General features: G+C 57.6%; 5 protein-coding genes across 5 annotated transcripts; 2 read left to right on the top strand and 3 right to left on the bottom strand.

Annotated features, from left to right (window-relative positions):
* Window positions 1-245: 245 nt before the first annotated feature.
* CGCS363_v011764 (uncharacterized protein) lies at window positions 246-4,034 on the bottom strand (the record flags this gene model as incomplete). Its single annotated transcript, XM_036643613.1, has 1 exon — window positions 246-4,034. One exon carries the CDS (start codon window positions 4,032-4,034, stop codon window positions 246-248), a length of 3,789 nt encoding a protein of 1,262 aa, XP_036490313.1.
* Window positions 4,035-5,811: 1,777 nt separating this feature from the next.
* On the bottom strand, window positions 5,812-6,810 carry CGCS363_v011765 (putative pathogenesis-related protein; the record flags this gene model as incomplete). The annotated part of the gene is made up of 2 exons (XM_036643614.1): window positions 5,812-5,882; window positions 5,934-6,810. 2 exons carry the CDS (start codon window positions 6,808-6,810, stop codon window positions 5,812-5,814), a joined length of 948 nt encoding a protein of 315 aa, XP_036490312.1.
* An 8,156-nt stretch (window positions 6,811-14,966) lies between these two features.
* CGCS363_v011766 (NADH-ubiquinone oxidoreductase 20.8 kDa subunit) lies at window positions 14,967-15,870 on the bottom strand (the record flags this gene model as incomplete). The annotated part of the gene is made up of 4 exons (XM_036643615.1): window positions 14,967-15,119; window positions 15,228-15,360; window positions 15,492-15,719; window positions 15,851-15,870. 4 exons carry the CDS (start codon window positions 15,868-15,870, stop codon window positions 14,967-14,969), a joined length of 534 nt encoding a protein of 177 aa, XP_036490322.1.
* Window positions 15,871-16,470: 600 nt separating this feature from the next.
* Window positions 16,471-17,664, top strand: NUP57 (Nucleoporin NUP57; the record flags this gene model as incomplete). Its single annotated transcript, XM_036643616.1, has 3 exons — window positions 16,471-16,795; window positions 16,860-17,506; window positions 17,560-17,664. The coding sequence occupies 3 exons, from the start codon at window positions 16,471-16,473 to the stop codon at window positions 17,662-17,664; spliced, it is 1,077 nt and encodes a 358-aa protein (XP_036490319.1).
* Window positions 17,665-19,802: 2,138 nt separating this feature from the next.
* CGCS363_v011768 (putative glycine dehydrogenase) lies at window positions 19,803-23,026 on the top strand (the record flags this gene model as incomplete). Its single annotated transcript, XM_036643617.1, has 2 exons — window positions 19,803-22,911; window positions 22,965-23,026. 2 exons carry the CDS (start codon window positions 19,803-19,805, stop codon window positions 23,024-23,026), a joined length of 3,171 nt encoding a protein of 1,056 aa, XP_036490175.1.
* Between the last annotated feature and the right edge of the window lie 484 nt (window positions 23,027-23,510).

Consider the following 23,510-nt stretch of genomic DNA (forward strand, 5'->3'; position numbering starts at 1 on the left):
GTGATGTGTCAGAGGGATGAGGTGTCGTTTTTGACCTTGAAGGTTTGCGGTGCGGTGAAGCTGCTGCTTGCCCCCACGCCGGTTTCGAAATTGTGGGGCCGCTCCCTGAGATCCAGATCTTCCAGGGTACTGCGTGAGATTGACGAGAACAACAAACTTGTCGATGTTTGAGCAAACACATAGAGCAAACATTGTAGATGCAGGATATGTGAATTGAACATTAATTAATACATGGCACTTCAGCATTACTTTTGCTCATCCCACGCAATCCACCCCTTCTTCCCCAGCGCCTTCAGCTTCCCCTCATAAACCACGCCCAGCGCCCTCATCTCATCCTCATTCGCACCCGTCCAATCGCCCATCATCTCCAACACATCGCCCGCAATACCCTCATCCTTCGGGTCCTCCGCCGCAAGCAGCAGCTCCCCGACGACCTCCATCCGCAAATACTCCGCCAGCGTCGGCTCCCACGAGGCCCACGCGGCGTGCATCCGGCCCAGCTCCACCGCGAACAGCGCAAAGCCAGTCTTGCTCCGCGCCCCCACCACGTCGCTCTTGAGATACGCAAAGTCTTCGTGGTACGGCCCCCGTCGGCTGCCGAGCTCCTCGATAAGGTCTGAAAGCGCGATGACATAGGCCACGGAGTCGTCGAACGTGGCAGCATGTCGGGCTGAGGAGAAGGGTAGCGGCAGGATCTCGACCTTGAGCCGGAATACGTTGGGCAACGTGGGAGCGCGCCCCGGGCTGAGCCGCATGCTGTTGATGCTTGCGATGATGTCGTTCACCACGGGGACACAGTTGTCGCGCCAGCTCTCCCAGTGCTGTGGGCTCGCCATCTGCTCCGAACACAGCCGACGGGCCAGCGCGTCCACCAGTCCGACGCGCTCTTGCTGGAGGAACTTGTTCGCGGCCGCGAGCACAAAGTCCTGCACCGCTTTGAAGTCCACCCCCTTGCCGCTCTCCAGCTTTGACTTCATCCACACGGCGGGACGCTGCAAGACCGCCGCGGCAATATCGAGCCCGAGAGAAGACGCATGGAACCCGGGATTGTTAAAGTGCTTGAGCCAGTGCTTGCCTGCGTTGCTGTTGAGCAGGTCCCGGTCTTTCTTGACTGCCTCGGTGACCCGTGTGATGCCTGGCGAGGGATCGATATTGACCAAAGTCATCTCCCGCAGCATCGTGAGCAGCGATACAGGCATGTATAGCGTGCAGTCCTTGAACATGGACGAAAGCACCTTCGGGTTGACAGGGCAGCGCGGAAGCGTCTCCCCATCATCGAGTGAAAAGCCGTTCTTGGTAAGAAAGAGGTCCATCCACCTCGCGTTCGTGGCAGCAGATCCCTCCAGCGCAGCCACAACCAACCTCGCAATCCTCGCCCTATCCTCATCGCTCAACTTCGAGTTCTTCGTCTGAGCAAGGAGTATCTCCGTCAGGGGCGTCTCCTCCCCGACCTCAGGAAGCCCAGCCGCCCACTCCTCCTCCGAGTACGGCCTACGCTCGCTCAGCTGCGCCGCCGCAGGGACGACGTACTTCTCCAGCGCGTCAAGCACACGCTGCCTTAATTCAGGAGGACACGACGGGACCTCCATCGTGCTGATCAAGCTGTCCACGATGGTGATTCTCGCATCAATGTGCCTCGCCTCTGAAAGCAGCGACGTGAGGATGTCACAGGATGAGACCGCGTCGATGAAGCGGTTGTTATTCAGCACCTGCGCCATCATCTTGATGGTCGTGACCTTGATCGCCGGCTTGTGCTGTGCCTGCGCCTTACTGCCCTCCTTGACGAACGGGCGCGCGTTCTGCCCGCGCATCTTGTCCCGCATCGCATTGGCCATTGTAAAGAGGAACTCCTTGGCGGCCTTGGCGGGCAGCGAGCGGAGGAAGCTCACGTTGATGAGCTGGCGGTGCCACGAGCTGTTCTCACCGCCGTCCATGATGAGGTTCCGAATAAAGGGGCACGCAAGCGCTGGCTGGTCGCTGTTCGCCACTCGCAGGACGATGGTGACGATGTTATACATCTGGGCATTGAGTCTCTTCGCGCCGAGGCGCTCTCGCATGTTGTCCATGAGCCACTTGGCCAACTCAGCCAGGACTTTCGGGGTGGCGTCGCGGATGCCGTTCAGGATGTAGACGGCCTGGACCTCGACGCTGTTGGACGAGTTGAGGAGGGCCGTTGATGTTTTACTGTAGAGGAGCGCTTCAAGCGCGAGTAGCACGTCCATTGTCGGTTTCCATAGGATATCTGTAATCTCTCGCGCGTGGTCTTCTGAGCCGCTGGCCTTGGCGATGTTCTCGAAGGATTCGACGCTGTCTTTGTGCAGACGGAAATCGGCCACGGCCTTTGGCAGGCGGAGCACGCTGAGCCATCTGGAGCGGTCGAAGCCCGGCTCCTGCACGACCATAGTCGCCGTCTGGGTGAGATCAACCAGGATCCTGTTTGCGATGTCGACGTCCTTCTTGATAGATGCAAGTGTCGCCTTCTCCACCGCCGGGGTATCCTTCTCCGGGATGCCACCTAGAAGCGCAACTACCTCCGTCGTCTCCCACACGTCGCTGCTGTAGAGGTGATGGACTGTGAGTGAGTCCTTGTTGAACCGTCGTGCCCAGAGTACCGTGTCCGCGAGCATCTCCAGGTCTCCGGCCGCGACGCAGAGGTTCATCGCCGACTTGGTCCAGAAGGCGCGGTGGATAGGCTCGCGCGACTGTTGCGCCGCCTTCTTCCTGTCCTCGACGATCCGCCGCACGCGATCGAGCCAGGCAGTGTCCTGGTCCCCAGCCTTGGACTTGCGAATCAGCAGGGACCGAAGGATCTCGGCGTCGCCGCAGCGATCATTGTCCGGACCTCTCCTCTGCCTCAAGACCGACGTGTTGCGGCTGTATCCACTGGGTTCAAAGAAATCGCCGGCCGGGTATGCCTTTGCCAGCCTTTCGAACAGGGCTTGGGCATTCTCGATATCGATCGAGAAGAACACGGACACAGGCCAGAGATCACCCTCAACCGGCAGGTTTCTCAGCCGAGCGATCCCTGAGTCCGAGTCATCCTCAATGTCGATGCCGTATCCGTGGAGATGTCGCAATGCAAGCCTGAGAAGCTCGAACCGCGCCTCCGAAGCCATTCTCCTGGTCGTGACGATGATGTTATGCACAGTGCCCAGAGTAGCCTGCTTCTCCCAGGCCTTCTTCCCAGCCGGATACAGCTCCAGCAAGTTCACCATATGCGCCTTCATCGCCTCCTTCCGCTCCTCCTTCGCGGTCTTCCATTCGCGAATCGCGTACTGCAACAAACTGCTCTCCACCACGTTCGGGTACCGGCCGAGCTCATCTGGATACTTGCGCGCCACGCTGACCACATAATCCAAGAACTTGTCCCTCGTCGCCTCGTCCGCCCTCTTCTTCACTAAACGTCTGAGCAAAGGCAATGCGAACTCCTGGTAAAAGTCACTCGGGATCTGCGCCTCCCCCTCCCGGTCGACAATCTTCTCAAACACCTGCTCGTGAAGCTTCATGTTCCCCTTGAACACCGTCCGGTCCGCCGAGAGCGTCCTCTGCCCCTCATCCACCTCAAACACGCGCGCGAGGAAGTTCTCCTCATACCTCTCCCGATGACCCCTCGAGAGCGCCTTCTGCTGGAACGACGTCCACTCCGCCCCGTCCGCCTCCCACTCCTCCACGACCTCCAACTCGCACGCCGGGATCAGGTCCTGATAGTACACCCTCAGCGGCCGCTTATCCTCCCGCGCCTCGTCGTAGAGCAGCCTCACCAGCTGCCCCATCCCCGCGCGCCGCTCCGCGCGGAAGTTCTCGGCCGACGCGGTGCGGCCCAGCCAGCGGCAGAGGACCTGCACGTCCTTGACGCTGAGCTCGGCCATCAGCGCCGCGAGGCCGTCCGCACCGCCGACGGCGGTCCATAGCGGGAGGAAGCTGTCGGCGCGGCGGAGGGCTTTGCCGAGGGTCGCGATGGCGGCGGTGCGTGTGCCCGCGTGTTCTCTCTGGCGCAGATCGGCGACGACGTCTGCAGCGCTTGGGCGCTTCATATTGGGATGTGTGTCGGGAGTGTGTTTTGTTGGGCGGTGTATGAATTTTCTTGTTGTCATGATAGGAGGTGTATTATATTATTCAAATGGAGGCGATTTTGGCGCTTGGCCTTTTGCATTCGTGATTGGCACAGTGACCTTGCCAAATAAATACTCACGCGAATCACCTGCAGACACGAGGACTGGAGGTTGTATGACTCTATTCGCCGGCTAGGCTGCCATTGACGATGTTGATCATGTACGCGAGAGGCGCAAGAGTCTAGTCTAGGCTATATTCGGATCTGAGTCAGAGTGGGATTTTGGCCTCCAAAGTTCCAGCACGAACGACGATGCGGCGGTGAGGGACTGGATCAACACACGCTCTCAATTGAGGCCAATCCTGGAAAATTGAATTGGCCTCGGCTTCCCCTTCATCATGGCACATTTTGGCCTCCATCGTGAGCGCCTGCGGCACGGATGTGAATACGACGTCACCGTCATCGGGCGCAACCTCTCGCCTCAGGATTGACATATAACCCACGACACCAATTAATGGACCACGAACAAGGAGGCCGCCAATCCATTTCCTGATATCTCCTGTCCCCCTTTCTTCGTCCGATCTTTTCGTCTCTTGTATATTCAATGTTTGTCACGTAGTCATCCGGCAATTGGAGGTCGTCCGCCCACCTGCCCGAACCACAGCCTCAACCTGAGCCGCAGCATGTTTCGAAATGAGGAGCGGGTCAATATACAGCAGACAGACGACACGCGCCATCAAGTGGCGGTGCGTGGGACGTTCACTCAGGAGAAGGGAGGCACGCAGGTTTAAAAAGGCTCGGGACGCATCTCAAGGGGCAACTTCAAAAATCCTCCGAAGCCAGTGTGCGGTGGCAGGTTCTGCGTCTATTTGTGTTTGATCGCCGAAACCAAACACCTGTCAAGATCAATCGCGCGTTTCAATCGACCAACCTTGAGACAAATTCGACGACCGGCGCATCCTGTCACCAACAATCACAATAGTTCACGAGAAACACAACAGTCGACGACAAAGATGCAGACCTGACAGCGGCGCGGGCCATCCTATTGAGTACCAAGGACAACTGCAAAAGGGAACGAACATGGAAGCATCACCAGAGACCAACTTCGATCACAACCGAATTGAACCCGACAATCGTTTGCGAAACGACAAAAAAGATGGATTCCATTGACCAGCTACCTCCCTAACCCGAAAATCAAGTCGATGAGACGATAGGTACAGAAGAACCAAATGTCCATAAAAAGGGTGCCGCGGCCTCAGCAGATCATAGCCATCAAGTGATGGCCGCAGACACCGCCGACGACCAGGGGCCAAGAATCGAAGAAAATGCAATGTTCCATGGTGGGATCGTTCCCTTCCCAAAAAGTTTTCTTGTTCCACGCCAGATCCGTAAATGCATCATCATCAATGTCCAGTTTCCTCGAATCATGTTCTCAGCCGGCGCGGACAGACCAAAACGCGAGCTTATCCATCACGCAAGTGCCGTATGGAAGTTTGTGTGAAGAGAAATGTACTCATGCCATTCGTTGGCGACCAAAGCGCATGATTCAAAGGGTCCCATCAGAGGGGACGAGGAGATCGAAAAAACGTCAAAGCGATCCCCTGTTAAAGTACAGCTGTAGAAGTGAAGAAATGCCTCGCTCGCTCGATCGAGTCCATCTGCACCCGTACCCGGTGGTCGTGTCGCAAACAAAATCCTAGATCTGCTTCAAGCGGGCAGGGCGAAGGGTGCAAGTGCAGTTTGGACGATTGACACGCCGCTTAGTTGGCGTTGACAGTGGCCTCGCCGAGGGCAGGGAGGACGTTGGTGTCGAAGCTGCCGATGACGTTACCTGAGACGGGTTAGCAAAGAGGCCTGGCAAGGGGTGAGTGGGTGAACATACCCTGCTTCTTGTAGTTGCAGACGGTGAACCAGCTGCCAATGGAGCTGAGGGTACCGGCGGCGCAGTATTCGACGGCGCAACCAACGGTGGTGGTGTCCTTCCAGACCATCTGGGTGAAGTGACCCCACTTGAGGAAGTCGGTCATGTCGGGGCTGGCCTGGCCGTAGCCGGTGTACAGGTTCAGCTCGCCGTTGTACCACTGCTCGGTGATGGCCTTCTGGGCAGCCTTGGCAGCGCCGAGAGACTCGGAGCCGGTAGCACCCCACATGGCAAGGTTCTGGCCGTAGCCGCCACCGCCGGTGGTCATGTCATGCTCGAAGACGCAAGTCTTAGCAGTGATGGCAGCGTAGCCGGCAATCTCGGCGTCCCAGGACAGAGCAGGGGCAGAGTGGTTACCACGGTGGACGTTGTGGGAGTCGATGCAAGCGGTCTGAAGGTCGTCGGTGGCAGCGGGGGTGGAAACGGCAGCAGGAGCGGAAGTGGCAGGCTGCGGGGTAGGAGTAGGCGTAGGGGTGGGAGTCGGGGTGGGAGTGGTCTCGGGCTCGACGACAACCGGGGCGCTGGTAGGAGCAGCGACGGTAGGCTGGGCAGGCTCGACGGTGACGGTCGAGAAGATGGGGGCCGGAGCGGGAGAGGGCTCAACCACAGCGGGGGCGGAAGAGGAGGAGCTGGCAGCAGGAGCCTCGTAGTAGATGGCGGGGTTGGAAGGAGTAGGAGTGGGAGTAGCGACTGGGATGTCACCCTCAGTAACGGTGACAGTCACGTAGTCGACATCCCAAACGGTCTCCATGGCGCGAGGGTCAAGGACACGGGGGTCGATGGCACGGCCCATGACGAGGGCGGCGCCAGAGGCAGCAAGAACGATGGAAGATCTCATTTTGATGATTGGATGAGTGTCTGAATGACTGTTAGCTTCGCCTGCGAAGGTTTGTAATGAAGATGAATATATGTATAAAGGAATGGCAAGTGGGCGCGGTGAACGAGCGTGAAAGTGATGACGAGGAAGCAAGACCAGACATCCCCAGCCAAGCTCAGAGAAAACCACCAGCTTCATATATCCCCATACAGGGCAATGAAGAAGCGCCAATAACTTTGCATGCAAGACTTTGGCATGCCAGCCTCAAGCCTACACGATCCAGACCTCTGCCCAGGTCGCCGCCATCTTGTTTGAGATCCTGGGATACATGGCAGGAGCCACGTGATCAAGCAGCAAGACAGGTGACAAGGGAACAAAGGTCTTTGTCGGAGGATCTGGCTGTGTCGCGGTGGCATGCAGATGTCTTGGAGCCGGTATTTCCCAACAATAGCATTGATGTGGAAGGAATGAGGGGCAGTAGTGGGATCGAACAAGGTTAGCTCGACGACTCACCTTGGTGTTAGTGTCTTGGGTGTCTTGGAGATTCGCGGAATCTAGCAACCAGGGATCCTGTCCGGACGATTTATGGAAGAGGTGTTGCGGCGGGGAGATATTTGAACTGTTGGGCGAGGCAAATATGATCCCGTGAGATGGTTCTCAGAGCCAGCTGTGTGTGATGAAGCAGCACTGCTGAAACGGTTCCGTCAAGGACCTTGTGGTAAGATGGTGAAAGAGTGTGGTTGAACAACAGGGAAATCCTCGTTGTTTGGTAGTTGGAAGTAGGTCGGACGAACGAAGCCGTATGTCTTTTTTTTCTTGGTGGTAAGCCGAAAAAAATAGGACTCTCGATGAGAACTGGTGAAGGAGTGACGATGCTGTGAAAAGAACGTGTGTGAGTCGGAATGCCGCGAACGCGAAAAGGAATGTCGGTAGCCTGCCTGCCCTTCTGTCCTGGAAGGTTGAGGTGCAGAAGAGAAAAAAGAGGGGGAATGCAGGCCGCGACCCGGGGCGAACTTACTTGGTTTTAAGGAATGGACGGTGTCAAAAGACGACACGATGAGGCGACCTGGGCCGAAGGAGTGGAAGGGAAGGGGTTGAACGAAGCGGTCTCCTTGGGAGTGGTGAAGCAAGAGGAGAGACAAGACGTTGGTGTCTGGCGACGCCGGGCTACTAAAAGGGAGGCGACAACAGCGAAGAACCCGTCCGACTGGGATTCGAGGACTGGGCGGCGAGTCTGAGCGCGGGTCCAGTGGGCGGTCTAGGTACCTAGTCGGGGGCCGGGGGTGTGTTAGTGGGGAGCAGTGCAGCGCAGCCGGGCAGCGGTCCTGGACTGACTGAAGTGAGGTGCCAGGGGAGGTGTTTTTTAGTCTGTTATTGTGGTCGGGGTGCGTGTGCAACGGGAAGGCGCTCGCTGGGCTGCAGCGGGAGTTGGTTGCGGTGCGCTGCAGTGCGTTGATTGAGCTGAACCGAGTGATTGTTTTGCTGGTAGCTACTCTGTGGAGAGGGACTGAGGTGGACGTCGAGGGGGATGTGATGGGATTCAGGGCGAGGAAGTGGGGGTGTGATCAAAAAAAAGGAGGGGTGGTCCACGAAAACCTAACGAACGAACGACGGACGGGACGACGGGAGTGCTCAGTGAGGTGGACGCCGTTGAACCCTGCAGAAGAAGCAACACGATGGCGACCGGGGACGTGGACCAGGCAGGTAGCGAGTGGAGGCAAGTGTGATGAAGGGCGGCAATCTGGAGGCGAGACAAGCAAGAACACACCAAGTGAAATTGGGTTGTTTGGTTCGTCCGGGGTCACAATCTGATGGTCGATTGGAGTGAATTGCGCTCAGGAAACCGCAGGAAACAGCGCGGCAGGAACACCTGAGGAAACAGGGACCGATGCTGTTGTTGGCAGGAAGGTGGAGGGGGTGAATAAGATTGATGTGGGGGTGGCTATATCCCGCCTGTTAAGTTGAGGGGGGAAGAGGTCACTCCAACAGCAGTGAATGCTCCTTCCTCAGTTTGCGAATTGATTCATCTCAAATGACTGCAACTGCAGGTGCAGCTGGTTTACAGTCACTGACCTGGGGAAGGTGCACATACTACGGCACCAAGGCGGGAAGGAAGAGATGGGACGAGTTGGCCAAGGGAAGGAAGCACCTCGGAGCTCCTGCTATGACGCCGCTCCTTCCCTCGTGGGAGAGATTCAAAAAAGCAGCAGCAATTTGGAAGCCACAAGCCAAAGAACCGCCTCCTGCGGTGAAGGTTGATAAAATAGCAACACCGATGCAGCCGCAGCCGCGACCGCAAAACCCAGTGCAAAAATAAGCAAAAAAGTTACCTGCGCCTCACCCGCCAGCTCAGTCAGCTCACTGTGCCGCATATCATCAAAATTGGCTGACATCTAGAATCCTGCGGTTTCTGGCTGGGCCAGCATGCGTCGTCGAGCTGGACCAGATCCTCGAATCTTGGCTTCGATTCCCCGCTGCCTGCATCCACACATCCAGACCACAACATGCCCATCACTGGGCCAGCTTCCTGATCTAGGCCGCCGAGTTTTCCGCTCGAGATTGATGCTGCATACGCTGGGGATTGGATATGCACTCACAGATGAAGCCAATATCGGCCGCGGATGCACGTCTTGCAAGACCTTGCAGCGGTATCCTGATCGATCCCCTGTTGCCCCGGTGCTGGTGCCGATGCTGGTGCTGCCCTCGCTCTCGCCACTACTGCACGGCAATGACTGATGGATCATGGTCGCCATCAACAAACCCCTCAACACCAAGACTGCCCAGCGGTATTCAGGAGACGCGTACGTATCAAGGAGTCAGGCTAGGAGCTGGAGACGCCCACGACTCAGCTGGAATCCTGGCTCCTCCGGCGGGACTCTCAGAGCAGGCACAGGCGACGACAACGTCTGACCTTCCATCAACATCGATCGAACACCCGGTCCGTCCTCCTCCTGGAGTCCCTCAGATAAGAGCGCGGCAGTCTTGGCTGACACCGGCAAGCTAACAGCTGCCTGTCGCAGTCCCCAGCATTTCACGATAGCGCCGAATCGAGGGGCAAAAGGGGGCGCTCCCCTCTGGAAGAATTCCATTCGACGAGTCGTCGTCGACTGCAGAAGAAAGCCCCCCTGGCTTGGCTGTTCTCCCCTCTCTGTCTCTCTGGCTGTCCTGTCCCGGCGTCTCGTCTCCTGCGCGTACACCCCCTCCTTTCCCCTCGCCCACGTCCCGATCCCTGAGTTCCCGGCATTTCGACCAATCCCCTTGCGGCGAGGTGCAGACGCCTTGGGGAAATGGGCCAATGACGGGTGGCTTCATCTGGTACCTTGCAGAAGGTGGACCCCATCTTTCCCTGATTGCTCCAAGGGTCGCGCTGGGCGTCTCCATCAAACAGCACTTGGCCCGGGGAGGCCCCACCCCTCTGAAACGGCCTTAATTTCGGTGGGGACCCGTTCATCCAGTCTTGCGTGGACGTGGCCTGTGCTTTCCCTCCTGTGCCCATTCATGATTTGTGCCTGCCGTGCGCCTGTCCACTGTTTAAAATTGTTTTCTCGACAGGCGATGGCGCTCTCGTCGGGTCGATCACTGCGACGCTGCACTTGCACTTGCGCAGTGCGTCAGCCATCCGTCCCCTGCCTGCCTGGCCTGGCCTACCTGCACACAGAATGCGGTTTTTTAACTTGACCGGCGCTGTCGCTTGGCCGTCCCTTCCGCTGTCTCGCTAAATGACCTCATTACGCTTCGGAGCCTCCCTTTTGCTGCACGAGCCACCTCCAAATGTCCAGCTCGCTGCCCAGGAGCTGTCAGCGTCTCATCCCACACGACGCCTTCTGACGGTCTGATTGCCGATGACGACGAGCCTCGCCCAAGACCTGACATCCTGGCCGCTGGGGCTGCGACGAGCGAGATGAAGCTGCAAAATCTTCCGCTCCTCTGTTCCAACATCATGCTGTTTCCTGGGGTACAAGCACCACAGAAACATGTCCCGTGCCCAGTGCCCACCGCTGATGGAGATGCAGGCGGATACCGACGTGCAGCAATCATTTCCAAGGTGGAAAACAACCAGATGAATCTGGGTCGGGGGTTGCGATTGTTTATGCTGTTCGGATGCCAGCCTGCCGGTTCATCGCTGTCATACCTGCAGTTGAGCTGGTTGACGACATACTGAACAGCATGTGCTACCGCCCAGCTGCTGTCTCTTCTGCTTATCGCCATGGACGTCTGACCGGCTGCTGTGCCTCTCGACCGTCATCGAGCGAGGCGCTTTTGGTGCAGTGATCGCCTAAGAAAAGATCTCCTATCAGCCGAGAACAAAACGAGCGCTACTCAGCTTCCGAGAGGCAGCGGGTGACAACCGCCATGCTGCATCTCAGCCCAGTGGCGCTCCGACGCCTCTCTTCAGCCCTCGCCAAGCCATAGCCGGGAGCAATTCCACGATGGATAACGCCTCAACCCCGCAATAACCCGGCACTTGAAGGCTTCAGAAGATGCGACAGATGCAATACTCCATGATGGGTTACGACAGGAACAAAGTGTCAACAGACGCATCCAAAGCAAAGTGTATGTCCCGAATGCTGGGCAACCTTGGCTTGTGGGACGTCGTCCATCGATCAACGTTGGTCAATGCCAGATATTCCCCAACACGTCAATCTCCCGCCTTGATCTCTAGGTCCGACCTGCGATCAGCGGAAACAGTCGATGGCAAATGTGACAGGCAACGAGTGCCCCAGGGCAACTCCATCAAACAGTCTGGCCATCTTGGCAGAGAAGCTCCCTCAACGAGGATCCTCCAGCGTCCCTTTTGAAAACACCAGTCCGACGTTGGGTCCGTCATGATTCTGGCCTACACCTCCTGTGGGGCACGCCATCGTCTGTTCGCGGTTGTCACAAGTCGCCCGCTACAACCATCATCGCTGCCATCGAAGCATCTTGTCAGCACAGTTTTCTGTGTCAAGTATTCAACGTCTAGAACCGTCGTTGTTGGCGTGGAGTTCTTAAGCGACGATCTTTCGGAGCTTTCTTCCCCTGCATTCGAGAAGTGCACAGATACATCCCGCCGCGCCAGTTGCACTGCAACCTCAACAGTTGGCCATGGCACCCGATCCCTGGATCGGACGACTTACATCATCTCGTCTCTGCAGAGAGATCAGATGTCATCCCATCTGACCACATGGCTTAATGGAGCTCACATATTGACTTCGATTGCAATGCGTCCAAGTTTGCTCTAATGAAACTTCCTGCGGAGGCAACAGCGCAACTCCGACATCGCTATCCCAGTTAATCGACATGGCACGCAGGGTTTTCCTTTGCACCACTATTTCGTCTCAACTGCGCGCTTGATGCACAGAATTAGCCGCTGTCTTACGCCACTGCAGTCCAATCATACTCAGTCATGGACGCCCTGGCCATCACGATAACGCAGTTGGTTTTGACTGGGGCAACCTTGAAGTTGTTCGTTGCGAACGAGATGAGGTTTCGTTTGCACCCAGGCCCCCAAACATCCTTAATCTTGCCAACAAGATTTCACTGAGGGGTTTTCTGCCCTGCGTCCCTCTTTTCCTCCCTCCACCATCGACTGCCGTCGACCCGCGGGCCACACGGCACATCAGCAAGCCAGCCGTTCAACCCCGGGGAATGCGGCATCCCCTCTAAACTGGATACCCCGACAGAGACCCAGTTGTCTTTGGAGGTGAGCCGTCAATTCACCACCCATCAGCTCATCTCCGGCCCACGCCCGGGAGACGTGCGGTGCACCGCAAATTTGACCCGCCAGTCCAGAACATTACAAGAAGTTGGGTTGCGAATCCTCCGAGGCAAACCTGGCATGAACCTGGCGGACGTGCTCGAGGAACCCAAGATCTGTCGAACCAAGGCTCGCGCACTGGGAATCTATTGGGCGAGCCGAAAATGAATACTTCGTGCTGGGTAAGAGTTTTGACCCTCAGTCCACCTCTGGTTGGCCGACAGGCATCGAAGAAGCCGCACAGTCTTGCACTCCCGAAACATGTCGTTTGACGATGGCTGCGGCCAGTTGACACGGCCCGGTCGCCCAGCGCCTGGAGTTACACAAGGTTGCGCTACGCAGACCCCCATCCTGAGCATGATCAACCCCTTTTACCGTCCCCTCATTATCTCTCAGTCAAAAATCAACCTTGACGTCAATCCATCGCGGTTTCACGATCGCATCATGAATGATCACATTCATCCCATGAAATCATGCTCCTGACAGTTTTTGGTGTTTGCCCTTTGACAATGCTGACAATATCATCCAAACAAGATGATGAAATAGGATTCAAGGGTCCCAGGCTACTGCAGGATCTCAACTCCTACAATTCATCATGGGGGAAAAGTCTTAGACAATTGGTGAAACTTTGCCAGGATGCTTTTTCAATCGCCAGCCGAGACCAACCCGCCGATATATCAGCGAAGGATGGTATTTGTAACTCAATCTCCATACTATGGGGTATTGGAGCTCATGCGGCAAACAAGCCGTCGTCCTGCATTTGATATCCGTGTTGGATCCAGGATCTCAATACACAAACAGCACCGCTCTTTGTCGGCTCCTCCGGGGTAGCGGAGGCTCTTTTCGTGCTACGTCGTACATGAAGCGAATACTTTCCAGCTTACTCAATGTCTGAAATTTCGAATCAAATGAACCTTTGTAGGTCAAGCTATTGCGCATGGTTCGTCTCAAATTCGCTTCCATCTTGGGTTGTCGATTCACCCCAAATGCACCTTGACTTGGAGGGACACAGCAAGCCAGCTGACTCTTTCTATCGCCCCTGTATCCCCTGGAAGCAGTTTCTAGAACCCGACCCTGACTCTGTGCTTGGCGTCCAGAAGCGCCCACGGGAGGACAGTCATCCCATCAAGTCAGGGTCGTCGTGCAATACGTCAACCAGCTCCTCGCGTTCTCCGCGCCGCGTGCCACCCACCATTACACATCTCGCTCTTTCGTCCCTCTTGGTTTCAAGCCACAGGAATCAGAGAGACGAGTACATAACGTTTGGCGACGTAGCTTACATGCCATGCCCTCCCCGCGTCTGAAGTATATTGCATGCTTTGACGATGTCACCGGCACGGCTTGCCCAAGCTGGCCTTGCAGCCGTTCACCTGTGCAGTCGACGGCGAACTACACAAGAACAGTGCATACCCTTGAGTCAGGCCGCTGACTGGCTGGGTCTGACAAATCAGGACGAAGTCGATGGCTGAACGGAAGGCTACTCACATCAACAGCGTGACTGTGGCTGAACCCTTCTCAGATGACACCTGAATACGGGCTTTTGAGCTTTGCTTATTCGTCAGAACTGACAACTTTGTTGCATCGTTACGCCCGAGGGAGAAAAGATCCATCTCACGCTGAGATGTCTCGGGTGACTGCTCAAACGTGATATATGCAGTCTTGACAGCTGAGAAACCACGCGGGGCCCAGATTCCCGACGGAAGCTTGTATCCAACATGGAAGCCCTTCGACTCATTCTCACCGTTCTTGCAGGGCACAGTCCGGAGAGGACCTGATGGGCAGAGGAAGGAAACGTTGCACACCATCAAGTGAGAAGGCAAAGTCAATACAGAGACAGCACAGCCGGTCCTTTCCGGTCTCAAGCGGATGACGGTTCCTCTCACTGTCGCCAGAGCGGGAGCGGCCTCCGGCTTTGCAGGACAACGATCGGCGTGTCTTGCGGAACGTGGTCGTTGATTGGCGTGCGTCGTACGGCACATGTCTGTAGCTGTGATAATGAAAAGATCAACGCGGGGCATCCTGCTTAGAGGTTGCAAAAAGGTTTGAGGGGTTCGGGTGTTGGCGGGGAGCTGCCTTGAGGATGTTGCTCGAAAGGAGGGGCTAAGAGGGGGTTGAGGTCGGATGAGGGAGGGGTAAACGCATGGCTGCTGTGGCCTCCCGACGACGGCTGAGAATTGCGAACTCCCGCGGGGGAAGATGGGGCGATGGTCCTGTCGCTGTTAGCTGGTCATCGCTGGCTGAGTGTCGTCTCGACGCATAGCAGCAGACAAACACGTCGAAGAAGAATGAGGCGAGGACGAGAGCCGTAAAGCCATTGGTTGATCCCAGGTCTGATTGATGACATATGTACACAGCGTTTTTCTATTGCCAGCCTACATTTCTCTCTCCGCCTCAACGCAAAGCCAAAACGACGTTTCCCCGCATTCATGAATCCAGCCGTCTACGACGCCTGCTTGCTGCCCTCGGCCTTTGACGGGGGAATGAAGGGCTTGCCCTCCATGGTGTTGATGGCGACGTCGGCGTAGATCATGTGAGGGCGGAGCTCGACGGGGGTGACGCCGGGGCGCTGGTCGGGGATGTGCTTCTCCAGTTTCTGTGGCGGACGTCAGCTTATATTGTGTGTAGAATCTGGCCAGCAAAGATGTTTCCCTCTGCAACGAAGCATTGAGGTCTTCCTGGGCCATGGGCGGTGGTAACGTACCAGGTTCTCGTAAACACACTTGTTCAGCTTCCACTCCATCGGTCTGCACTGGTAGAGCTGGTGGTTGCGGTTCTCGATGCAGGTCCAGTGGGCGCGGAACTGCTCGAGGCAGTGGGTGTTGATGTCCTTGATCCTGTGTTCGTTCCCGTCAGCCTTCTGTCGTGGTTTATATCGCCCGCATCATCCATCTCCTCCGTAGTCCGCCCAACCCCTCACAGCCACTATGTCCACCGACAACCGCCAAGGGAAAGATCTAAAACGTACACGCTGGAGGCGCATCTCGTGACCCGGCGGCCCTCCTTCAAGCAGTCGAACTCGCCGCGGCCCGCGCTGTCCGTCTTGCACTGCATGAAGTCGTCATTGTATTCGCGGCAGCGGGCGCCGATGAAGTAGGACGCGGACAGCAGGGGCGCGGAGCTGGCGCCGACCTCCTTGACCTTGGGGATATCGTCGGGGAGCGGGGCCGTGTCGACCTGCTGCTGCTGGTTGAATCTAATCGTATCGACAGAGGTTAGCTTGCCGTTGGTCTAGGTCTCGTAACTTTTTTGGGCGCGGAGGGATGGACACCCGCCGGTTGGCTCACGGAGCGCCAATTGGTGCGAGAGAGGGAGATGAAGACATACTGGGGCCGTCGGGAAGACATTGTTGCTGTTGTGGTGATGGCCGCGGGGGTGGGTGGGAGGACGGGACGTCGGGGACGGATTCGCGATTGCGTCGTCTGGCGGGCAAGCTTTCGACGGCTACGGACGCTTGGGAATTGAGGTGAGGTCGATTTAGCGGGTGTCTGATTGGCTCGGTTCGATGGCGAGGCTGGAGTGGAGCCTTGCTCTGTGGCGCGTCCCGGTGTGGGTGTGGGTGTGGCTGCTGCTTTCGGTGAAGCTCAGGTCAGGTACCTGCGAGCTCCGATTTATTATTTTCGCGTCGCCGTTGCTTGGGGATCAGACGCCTACACTTTCAAGGGTAGCTTTCCGGTGGTGAATTTCGCACCCGCAGCCCGATTGAAGATTCCCCTGCGACGTCTGCTTGCTGGCCCCTTCCAGAAGCACGATTTCATTCTTCCCTTTTCGTCGTTTTGATACCCGCGAAGGCCCTTTTACTTTCCCTTTTTCCTTTGACGATGCAATAAGGGTCCCCTGCATTGTTTTCTTCCGCGAACCGACTTTGCGCATCAACCTCAACCTCAGCCTTGCGACGACGACCGATTGACGCCCGAACTCACGGATAATCCATTTACATTGTCGCCATGAGTCTATTCGGAGCGCCGAAGCCCGCTGGGCAGACGGGCGGTGGCCTTTTCGGCGGTGGAGGATTTGGCAGCACCCTGGGACAGTCGACGCAGCAGCCGCAGCAGCAACAGCAACAGCAGCCAGCCCAGCAGCAGGGCGGCCTCAGTCTGTTCGGCCAGCCGCAGCAGAACCAAGGAAGCACACTCGGCTTCGGGCAATCTCTCGCCCAGCCTCAGCAAAACCAACAACAACAGCAACAGCAGCAGCAGCAGATGCCCAGCCTGTCGCAGTCGCAAGCGCAGCTGTCCAGCTCACTCTGGCAGCCTGGCAGAGACACACCTCGTACGTGGCCCCATTTCACCTTCCTCTTACTGATTGAGCATCCGTCTGACCATCTACCACGTAGAGAACCAAAAGCCCATACCCGAGCAGATGGCCCTCATCATCGAGAAGTGGAACCCCACGAACCCCAACTGCGCCTTCAAGCACTACTTCTACAACAAGGTCGACGAGGCCGCGGTGCCCTTCTACAAGCCCGGCCCGCACGAGGACCCCAAGGAGTGGGAGGAGGCGCTGCAGAAGAAGCCCGCGCCGGGCTTCATCCCCGTCCTCTGCACGGGCTTCAACGGCGTCGCGGCGCGCCTGCAGACGCAGAAGAAGGTGGTCGGCGAGCTCAACGTGCGCCTGCACCAGATCAACGCCAGCCTGGACGCGATCCTGTCGCGGCACGACCTCGAGACGAGCGTGCGCGCGCTGGCGGCCCGCCGGCGGCACGTGGTCCTGCGGGAGCGGTGCCTCGCGCTCGCGGCGCGGGTGCAGGTGCTGCGCAACCGCGGGTACGCGATGAGCGGGGACGAGGACGACCTGCGGCTTAAGCTGGCGGAGCTGGAGCGCAGCGTGCAGGACCCGGCGCTGGCGGCGAGGGAGGAGGAGTTGTGGAGCAGGCTGATTGTGTTGAGGGACTATGCGGACCAGCTGATGAAGGAGGCGAACAAGCCTGCCTTTGCGAGCGGCGAGGGTCTGAACGAGGAGACGGAGCACAAGGCGAAGAAGGTCAGTTTTCTTGCTGAGAGACTGGGTTTGATGCAGTGGCTAACTTGTTGCAGGTATTGGAAGACTATGAGAAGCAGATTCAGCACCTCAAGAAGGAGGTCGAGTCGATCACAAAAGACTTTGAGCAGTGGGAGAAGGAGCGTAACCCGTCGTCATGAGTCGAACGAGAGGGTTTCGGGTTGAGTTGTCAAATTCTTGTCATAATAGAGGACCGGACCGGCGCGAGCGGAAGCTTTTTTACATGTTGGGGTAGGAATCGTAGCTCATCGCCCGGCACAGGTATCAAAAATTAGTGAAGAGCACGTGGAAACGTAACGAGACAGGGTCGTTTGGCCTCTCTAAAGTCGTGATATTTGATTGTCCCTGGATTCCGATGTGATCTATAGTCATAGCCCATCCATACCAGCCGTTTGTACATTTGTACACATGATATTTTTACAACGGGAATATTCTAGTTGTCCCTGTACACCCGTATCCCAGCCATTATGGCTCTACCTGCCGTATGCTTCTGCGTCTGCGGCATGTCTGTTGGAGGGTCTGAAGCAGATGATCTGCGTCTGTTTTTGTTCTCAAGCCCTATGGCAGGCCCATGAGGTTCATGTTTGGTCGGTGATGGTTATTTACAGAACCTTGGAGGCGAGGTCGACGGCGAAGGGAGCTGTTGATGGACGGTTAGTAAGGGTTCTTGAGGCTTGATGCTGGCTGTGGGGTTACTCACAGAGGTACAGCAGGACGGCAGAGACGAGGACCTGCTGGACGGTGAAGCTGGCCTCGGCCTCCATCTGCTTGATCTCCTCCTCGGAGAGCTGGGGGGGCGCGACTGCGAGAGACAGCCAGGTCAGTTATTTCAGTTCTTTCCGAAGGGTGCAACGGTGGGTACGTACATCCTCCGAACATTTTGACTGTGGGGTATTAAGGTATCGACGGGACGGAGAGGTTGGTGATACTTTTGTTCTTCTGCGCGTGGCCCGGTTCAGCGATGATGTCGTCGCAAAAATTTAGAGATAGCTCCAGCTGGATGGGTCCCACGCACTATCCAGCCTGGGCGGTACGTACCTTTCCACCTGGTGCGGCTCTTTAGTGGTGGTGGTGGGAATGCTCGAGTTTCTCACAGCGTGCGTAGTGGGTGCCATTTCCACATGCACTCGGATTTGGCCACCGAGCATGCTCGGGTACGCATCCGTCGCCCTGATGCCAGCGCTGGAAACACCACACAACGCTGTGGAGGGGGAGCGCCACCCCTGTCCCTGTGCGGCTCGCGGTGCGCTTCCCTGAGTGGCTGGATGGTCTGATTTTGGCACAGTCATCCCGGGCCGAGGATAGCCCGTGTTTTGCAGTGTTGGCTTTGGGGCCCCCCCAGGATGGAGGGGTGCTTGATGGCTGGGGAACTGCACCTGGAGCCGGATGGTTCTTATCGGGCTGGCTTTTAGCGCGCTTATCAGCGGACCTTATTATTTCTTGTCGCGATAAGGATTGGCGGCGGGCGGTTTCTCAGTGTGCGCTCACCAATTCCTGGCGCAGCGCTCAACCCGCAACGAACCGAAGGCGTGGCGGCAGACCGGTTCCTTTGGGCTGTCCAGGTACCTCTCATCATGCCTTACCTTCCTGATGTCGGGTAGATCCAATACCAGTGAGGCACCTTTAGCAGGTGGTAGGTGGGAGCTGCAGCAGAAGCGGCGGTAAGTATGTAGGGCGCTCGACTCAGAAACGGCCATCCCTGGACTCCCAATGGGACCCTTTTACTTGTACCTTACACGCCTCAAAAAGCCAAAAATTCAAAGACGTTTGGCAGTCGGCTTCTCACCGACTTCTCCAAATCCGAATCAGCCAACTTGCGGCCATTGCTATTCGCTTCTGCAACGTTTTCATTTGTGTCTCACTCGACCAAGGTAGATAAAGATTCTGAGAAAAGTCTCCGTGTCATCGTGTTTGAATCAACGGACGGGAGAAGGAGCGCGCTGTTGCTCTGGCCCCTCCACCCTCCCCCGTCCCGAGTCGGTCTCAAAGGTGGCGACAAGGGTGTTGCTTTTCGAGCGCAGCGGCAACGATATCGGTCTTCGGTCCCCGATCCGAGCAGCTCATACAAGAAAGACACCACCACCACAACGGCTCGAACTTCTCGTTCGCTTGCCTCTCCTTCTTTTCTTCTCTACTCACAACTTTCTTCACACAGAGGGTTCGTCAGTCGCTGTGGTCTGACCAGTCTCATTCCTTTCTTTATTCTTCCAGGGAAAAAGAGAGACCATACCCTCCCCCCTTCCTATCGCCACACACACACACCTACACATTCACAGCCATGGCATCACTGAGGTTGCCCCTCTCCCGCCAGCTTCGGCTGGTGGCTCCGCGGTCGAGAGTTGTCGGTCGCCAGACGGCCCCCTCACCGTGGGTTTGCAACTCTTGTGTTGCCTCCGGCATGGCCCCGAGCCGTGTCACTCGCGTGAGGACTTTCTCCGCGATTACTGCCCACGCCCAGGCGACGAGCAGGCAAACTTCCGTGGACGCCTCCCTTGAGCCGCTCCAGAGGCCCGAGTCGTTCATCCCCCGCCACATCGGCCCCGACGTCAGCGACGCCGAGGCCATGCTCAAGGCGCTGGATCCCCCCGTGAAGACGATTGACGAGTTTATTGCCCAAGTACTGCCCCCGGATGTCTACTCCGAGAGGAAGACATTCGCGTGGGACAACGAGGGCCCCATGGACGAGAGCAAGATTCTGGCCAAGGCGACGGCCTGGGCCAAGGCCAACGAGGCCGCGCCGAAGCCCTTGATTGGCGCCGGATACAACCCGAGCGTCACTCCCAGAGTTATTCAGACCAACGTTTTGGAGAGCCCTGCGTGGTACACCAGTTACACGCCCTACCAGCCCGAAATCAGCCAGGGCCGTCTCGAGTCGCTTCTCAACTACCAGACCATGGTCTCTGACCTGACGGGTCTGCCGATTTCCAACGCCAGTCTTTTGGACGAGGGTACGGCCGCCGCCGAGGCCATGACTCTGTCCATGAACGCGCTTTCCAGCTCTCGCGCGAAGAGGCCCGGCAAGACCTTTGTCGTGTCCGACCTCGTTCACCCCCAGTCCATCTCCGTCCTGAGGAGCAGGGCTCAGGGTTTCGGCATCAACGTCGAGGTTGTCGACATCAGCAGCGCCGAGGAGAAGATCAAGGCTTTGGGCCAGGATTTGGTCGGTGTCATGGTCCAATACCCCGATACCAAGGGCAAGGTTGAGGACTTCAAGGGCCTTTCCGACCTCGTGCACTCCCAGGGCGCTCTTCTCAGCGCCGCCACCGATCTCCTGGCTCTGACGGTTCTCACTCCCCCCGGCGAGTGGGGTGCCGACATCGCCTTCGGCAGCGCCCAGCGTTTCGGTGTTCCCCTCGGCTTCGGCGGCCCCCACGCCGCTTTCTTCGCCGTCAAGGAGGCTCACAAGCGCCGCATGCCCGGCCGTCTGGTCGGTGTCTCCAAGGACCGCACCGGTCGCCGTGCCCTGAGACTGGCTCTGCAGACCCGCGAGCAGCACATCCGCCGTGAGAAGGCCACCAGCAACGTCTGCACCGCCCAGGCTCTGTTGGCCAACATGGCTGCGCTGTTCGCCGTCTACCACGGTCCCGAGGGACTGAGGGAGATTGCGACGCGACTCATCCGCCTTGCTCGTGGTGTTCAGGCTGTTGCCGAGGCCGCCGGCTTGGAGACCGAGCAGAGCGGAGCCAGCCCCGACGGCAAGGTGCTTTTCGACACCGTCGTCATCAAGGCTGGTGACAAGGCGCAGAAGATTCTGGAGGAGGGCAAGAAGGCCGGCCTGGGATTCCGCGACTACGGAAACGGCGATGTCGGTATCAGTGTTAACGAGCACGTCAACGAGGAGGTGTTCAACACCATTGCTACTGTTCTCGGCAACGTCACCGGCGCCCAGACCGCCGAGGCTGCGAGCAAGTCTTACGCTGCTCTCACTGAGAGCATCACGGAGCTTATTCCTACTACTCTCCGCCGCCAGTCTGAGTACCTCACTCACCCCGTTTTCAACACCCACCGCAGCGAGACGGAGATTCTCCGCTACATCCACCACCTGCAATCCAAGGATCTCTCTCTGGTTCACTCCATGATCCCTCTCGGCTCTTGCACCATGAAGCTCAACAGCGCCACCGAGATGGCTCTCATCTCTCTGCCTGGCTTCTCCACCATCCACCCTCACACTCCCGCTAGCGAGCTCAAGGGCTACACCGCCCTTATTGAGGAACTCTCTGAGCAGCTCAAGGGCATCACTGCTATGGACGCCGTGTCCCTCCAGCCCAACTCCGGTGCTCAGGGTGAGTTCGCCGGTCTCCGTGCCATCCGCAAGTACCTCGAGCAGAAGCCCGACGGCAAGAAGCGCGACATCTGCCTGATCCCCGTCTCCGCCCACGGCACCAACCCCGCTTCCGCCGCCATGGCCGGCATGCGCGTCGTTCCCGTTAAGTGCGACCCCGTCACCGGCAACCTCGTCATTGAGGACCTCGAGGCCAAGTGCAAGCAGTACGCCGACCAGCTCGGTGCTTTCATGGTCACCTACCCCAGCACCTACGGTGTCTACGAGCCCGGCGTCAAGAAGGCCTGCGAGCTCGTCCACCAGTACGGCGGCCAGGTCTACATGGACGGCGCCAACATGAACGCCCAGATCGGCATCTGCTCCCCCGGCGAGATCGGCGCCGACGTCTGCCATCTCAACCTGCACAAGACCTTCTGCATCCCCCACGGCGGTGGCGGCCCCGGTGTTGGACCCATCTGCGTCAAGGAGCACCTCGCCCCGTACCTCCCCGCGCGCTCCGCCGACGCAGAGGAGGCCATGGTCTCCAGCGCGCCTTTCGGCAGTGCCGGCATCCTCCCCATCAGCTGGGCCTACAACGCGCTCATGGGCAACGACGGCCTGCGCCTCGCGACCAAGGCCGCCATCCTCAACGCCAACTACATCCTCTCGCGCCTCAAGCCGCACTTCAAGATCCTCTACACCAACGAGAACGGCCGCTGCGCGCACGAGTTCATCCTCGATGCGCGTCCCTTCAAGGAGACCGCCGGCGTCGAGGCGATCGACATCGCCAAGCGCCTGCAGGACTACGGCTTTCACGCGCCGACGATGAGCTTCCCCGTCGCGAACACGCTCATGATCGAGCCGACGGAAAGCGAGAGCAAGGAGGAGCTGGACCGCTTCATCGACACGCTGATCAGCATCCGCGAGGAGATCCGCGAGGTCGAGGAGGGCAAGCAGCCGCGCGAGGGCAACGTGCTCAAGATGGCGCCGCACCCGCAGGCGGATGTCATCCTGGGCGATGGCGAGGGCAAGTGGGAGCGCCCGTACTCGCGCGAGAAGGCGGCGTACCCGCTGCCGTTCTTGAGGGAGAAGAAGTTTTGGCCCAGTGTAGGCCGTGTTGACGACAGTGAGTTTCCCCTTGAAGAGGATGTGTGAGTGATGGCGGCTAACAAGATGCAGCATACGGCGACACCAACCTCTTCTGCACGTGCCCTCCTGTCGAGGACACCACCCAGGCGTAAAGCAATGATTTGCGCGCATCTCATAGACGTGATACCAGCAGAGAAAGACATAGACCGCCCTGGTTCTATATCATGACTGCATGACGACATCCAAGGATAGGACCCGGGGCGCCGTCGACTAATTCAACATTCGACGGTGCCTTGGAGATTCCATCCGATATACGTTATATATCTAAATATTTCTGATGACTTTTTTTCTTCAACATTTTACATCCCTACAAGCGAGCGGGGATATGAGTTCCTACGATTTCAACAGGGGATACACATTATATAAGGGGTTATTGGGGGTCCAGTCAAGAGACCTACCGGGAGTTCAACAACATGAGGGAGATATGGGGTTTGCATTATGGGTTACGTGTTGTATTTGGTAGACTGGCATAGGGCCGGAAAATGAAATCATCAAGTTCACTGTACGTTTTCCAACCGTGAGGTGATTGAGATGATCATGCCTCGGATGACATCCGTAGCGTCATCGACAATCTCA

The sequence above is a fragment of the Colletotrichum siamense genome (genome assembly GCF_013390195.1).
Source record: "Colletotrichum siamense strain Cg363 chromosome Unknown KSG_Cg363_contig08, whole genome shotgun sequence".
Taxonomy (NCBI): domain Eukaryota; kingdom Fungi; phylum Ascomycota; class Sordariomycetes; order Glomerellales; family Glomerellaceae; genus Colletotrichum; species Colletotrichum siamense.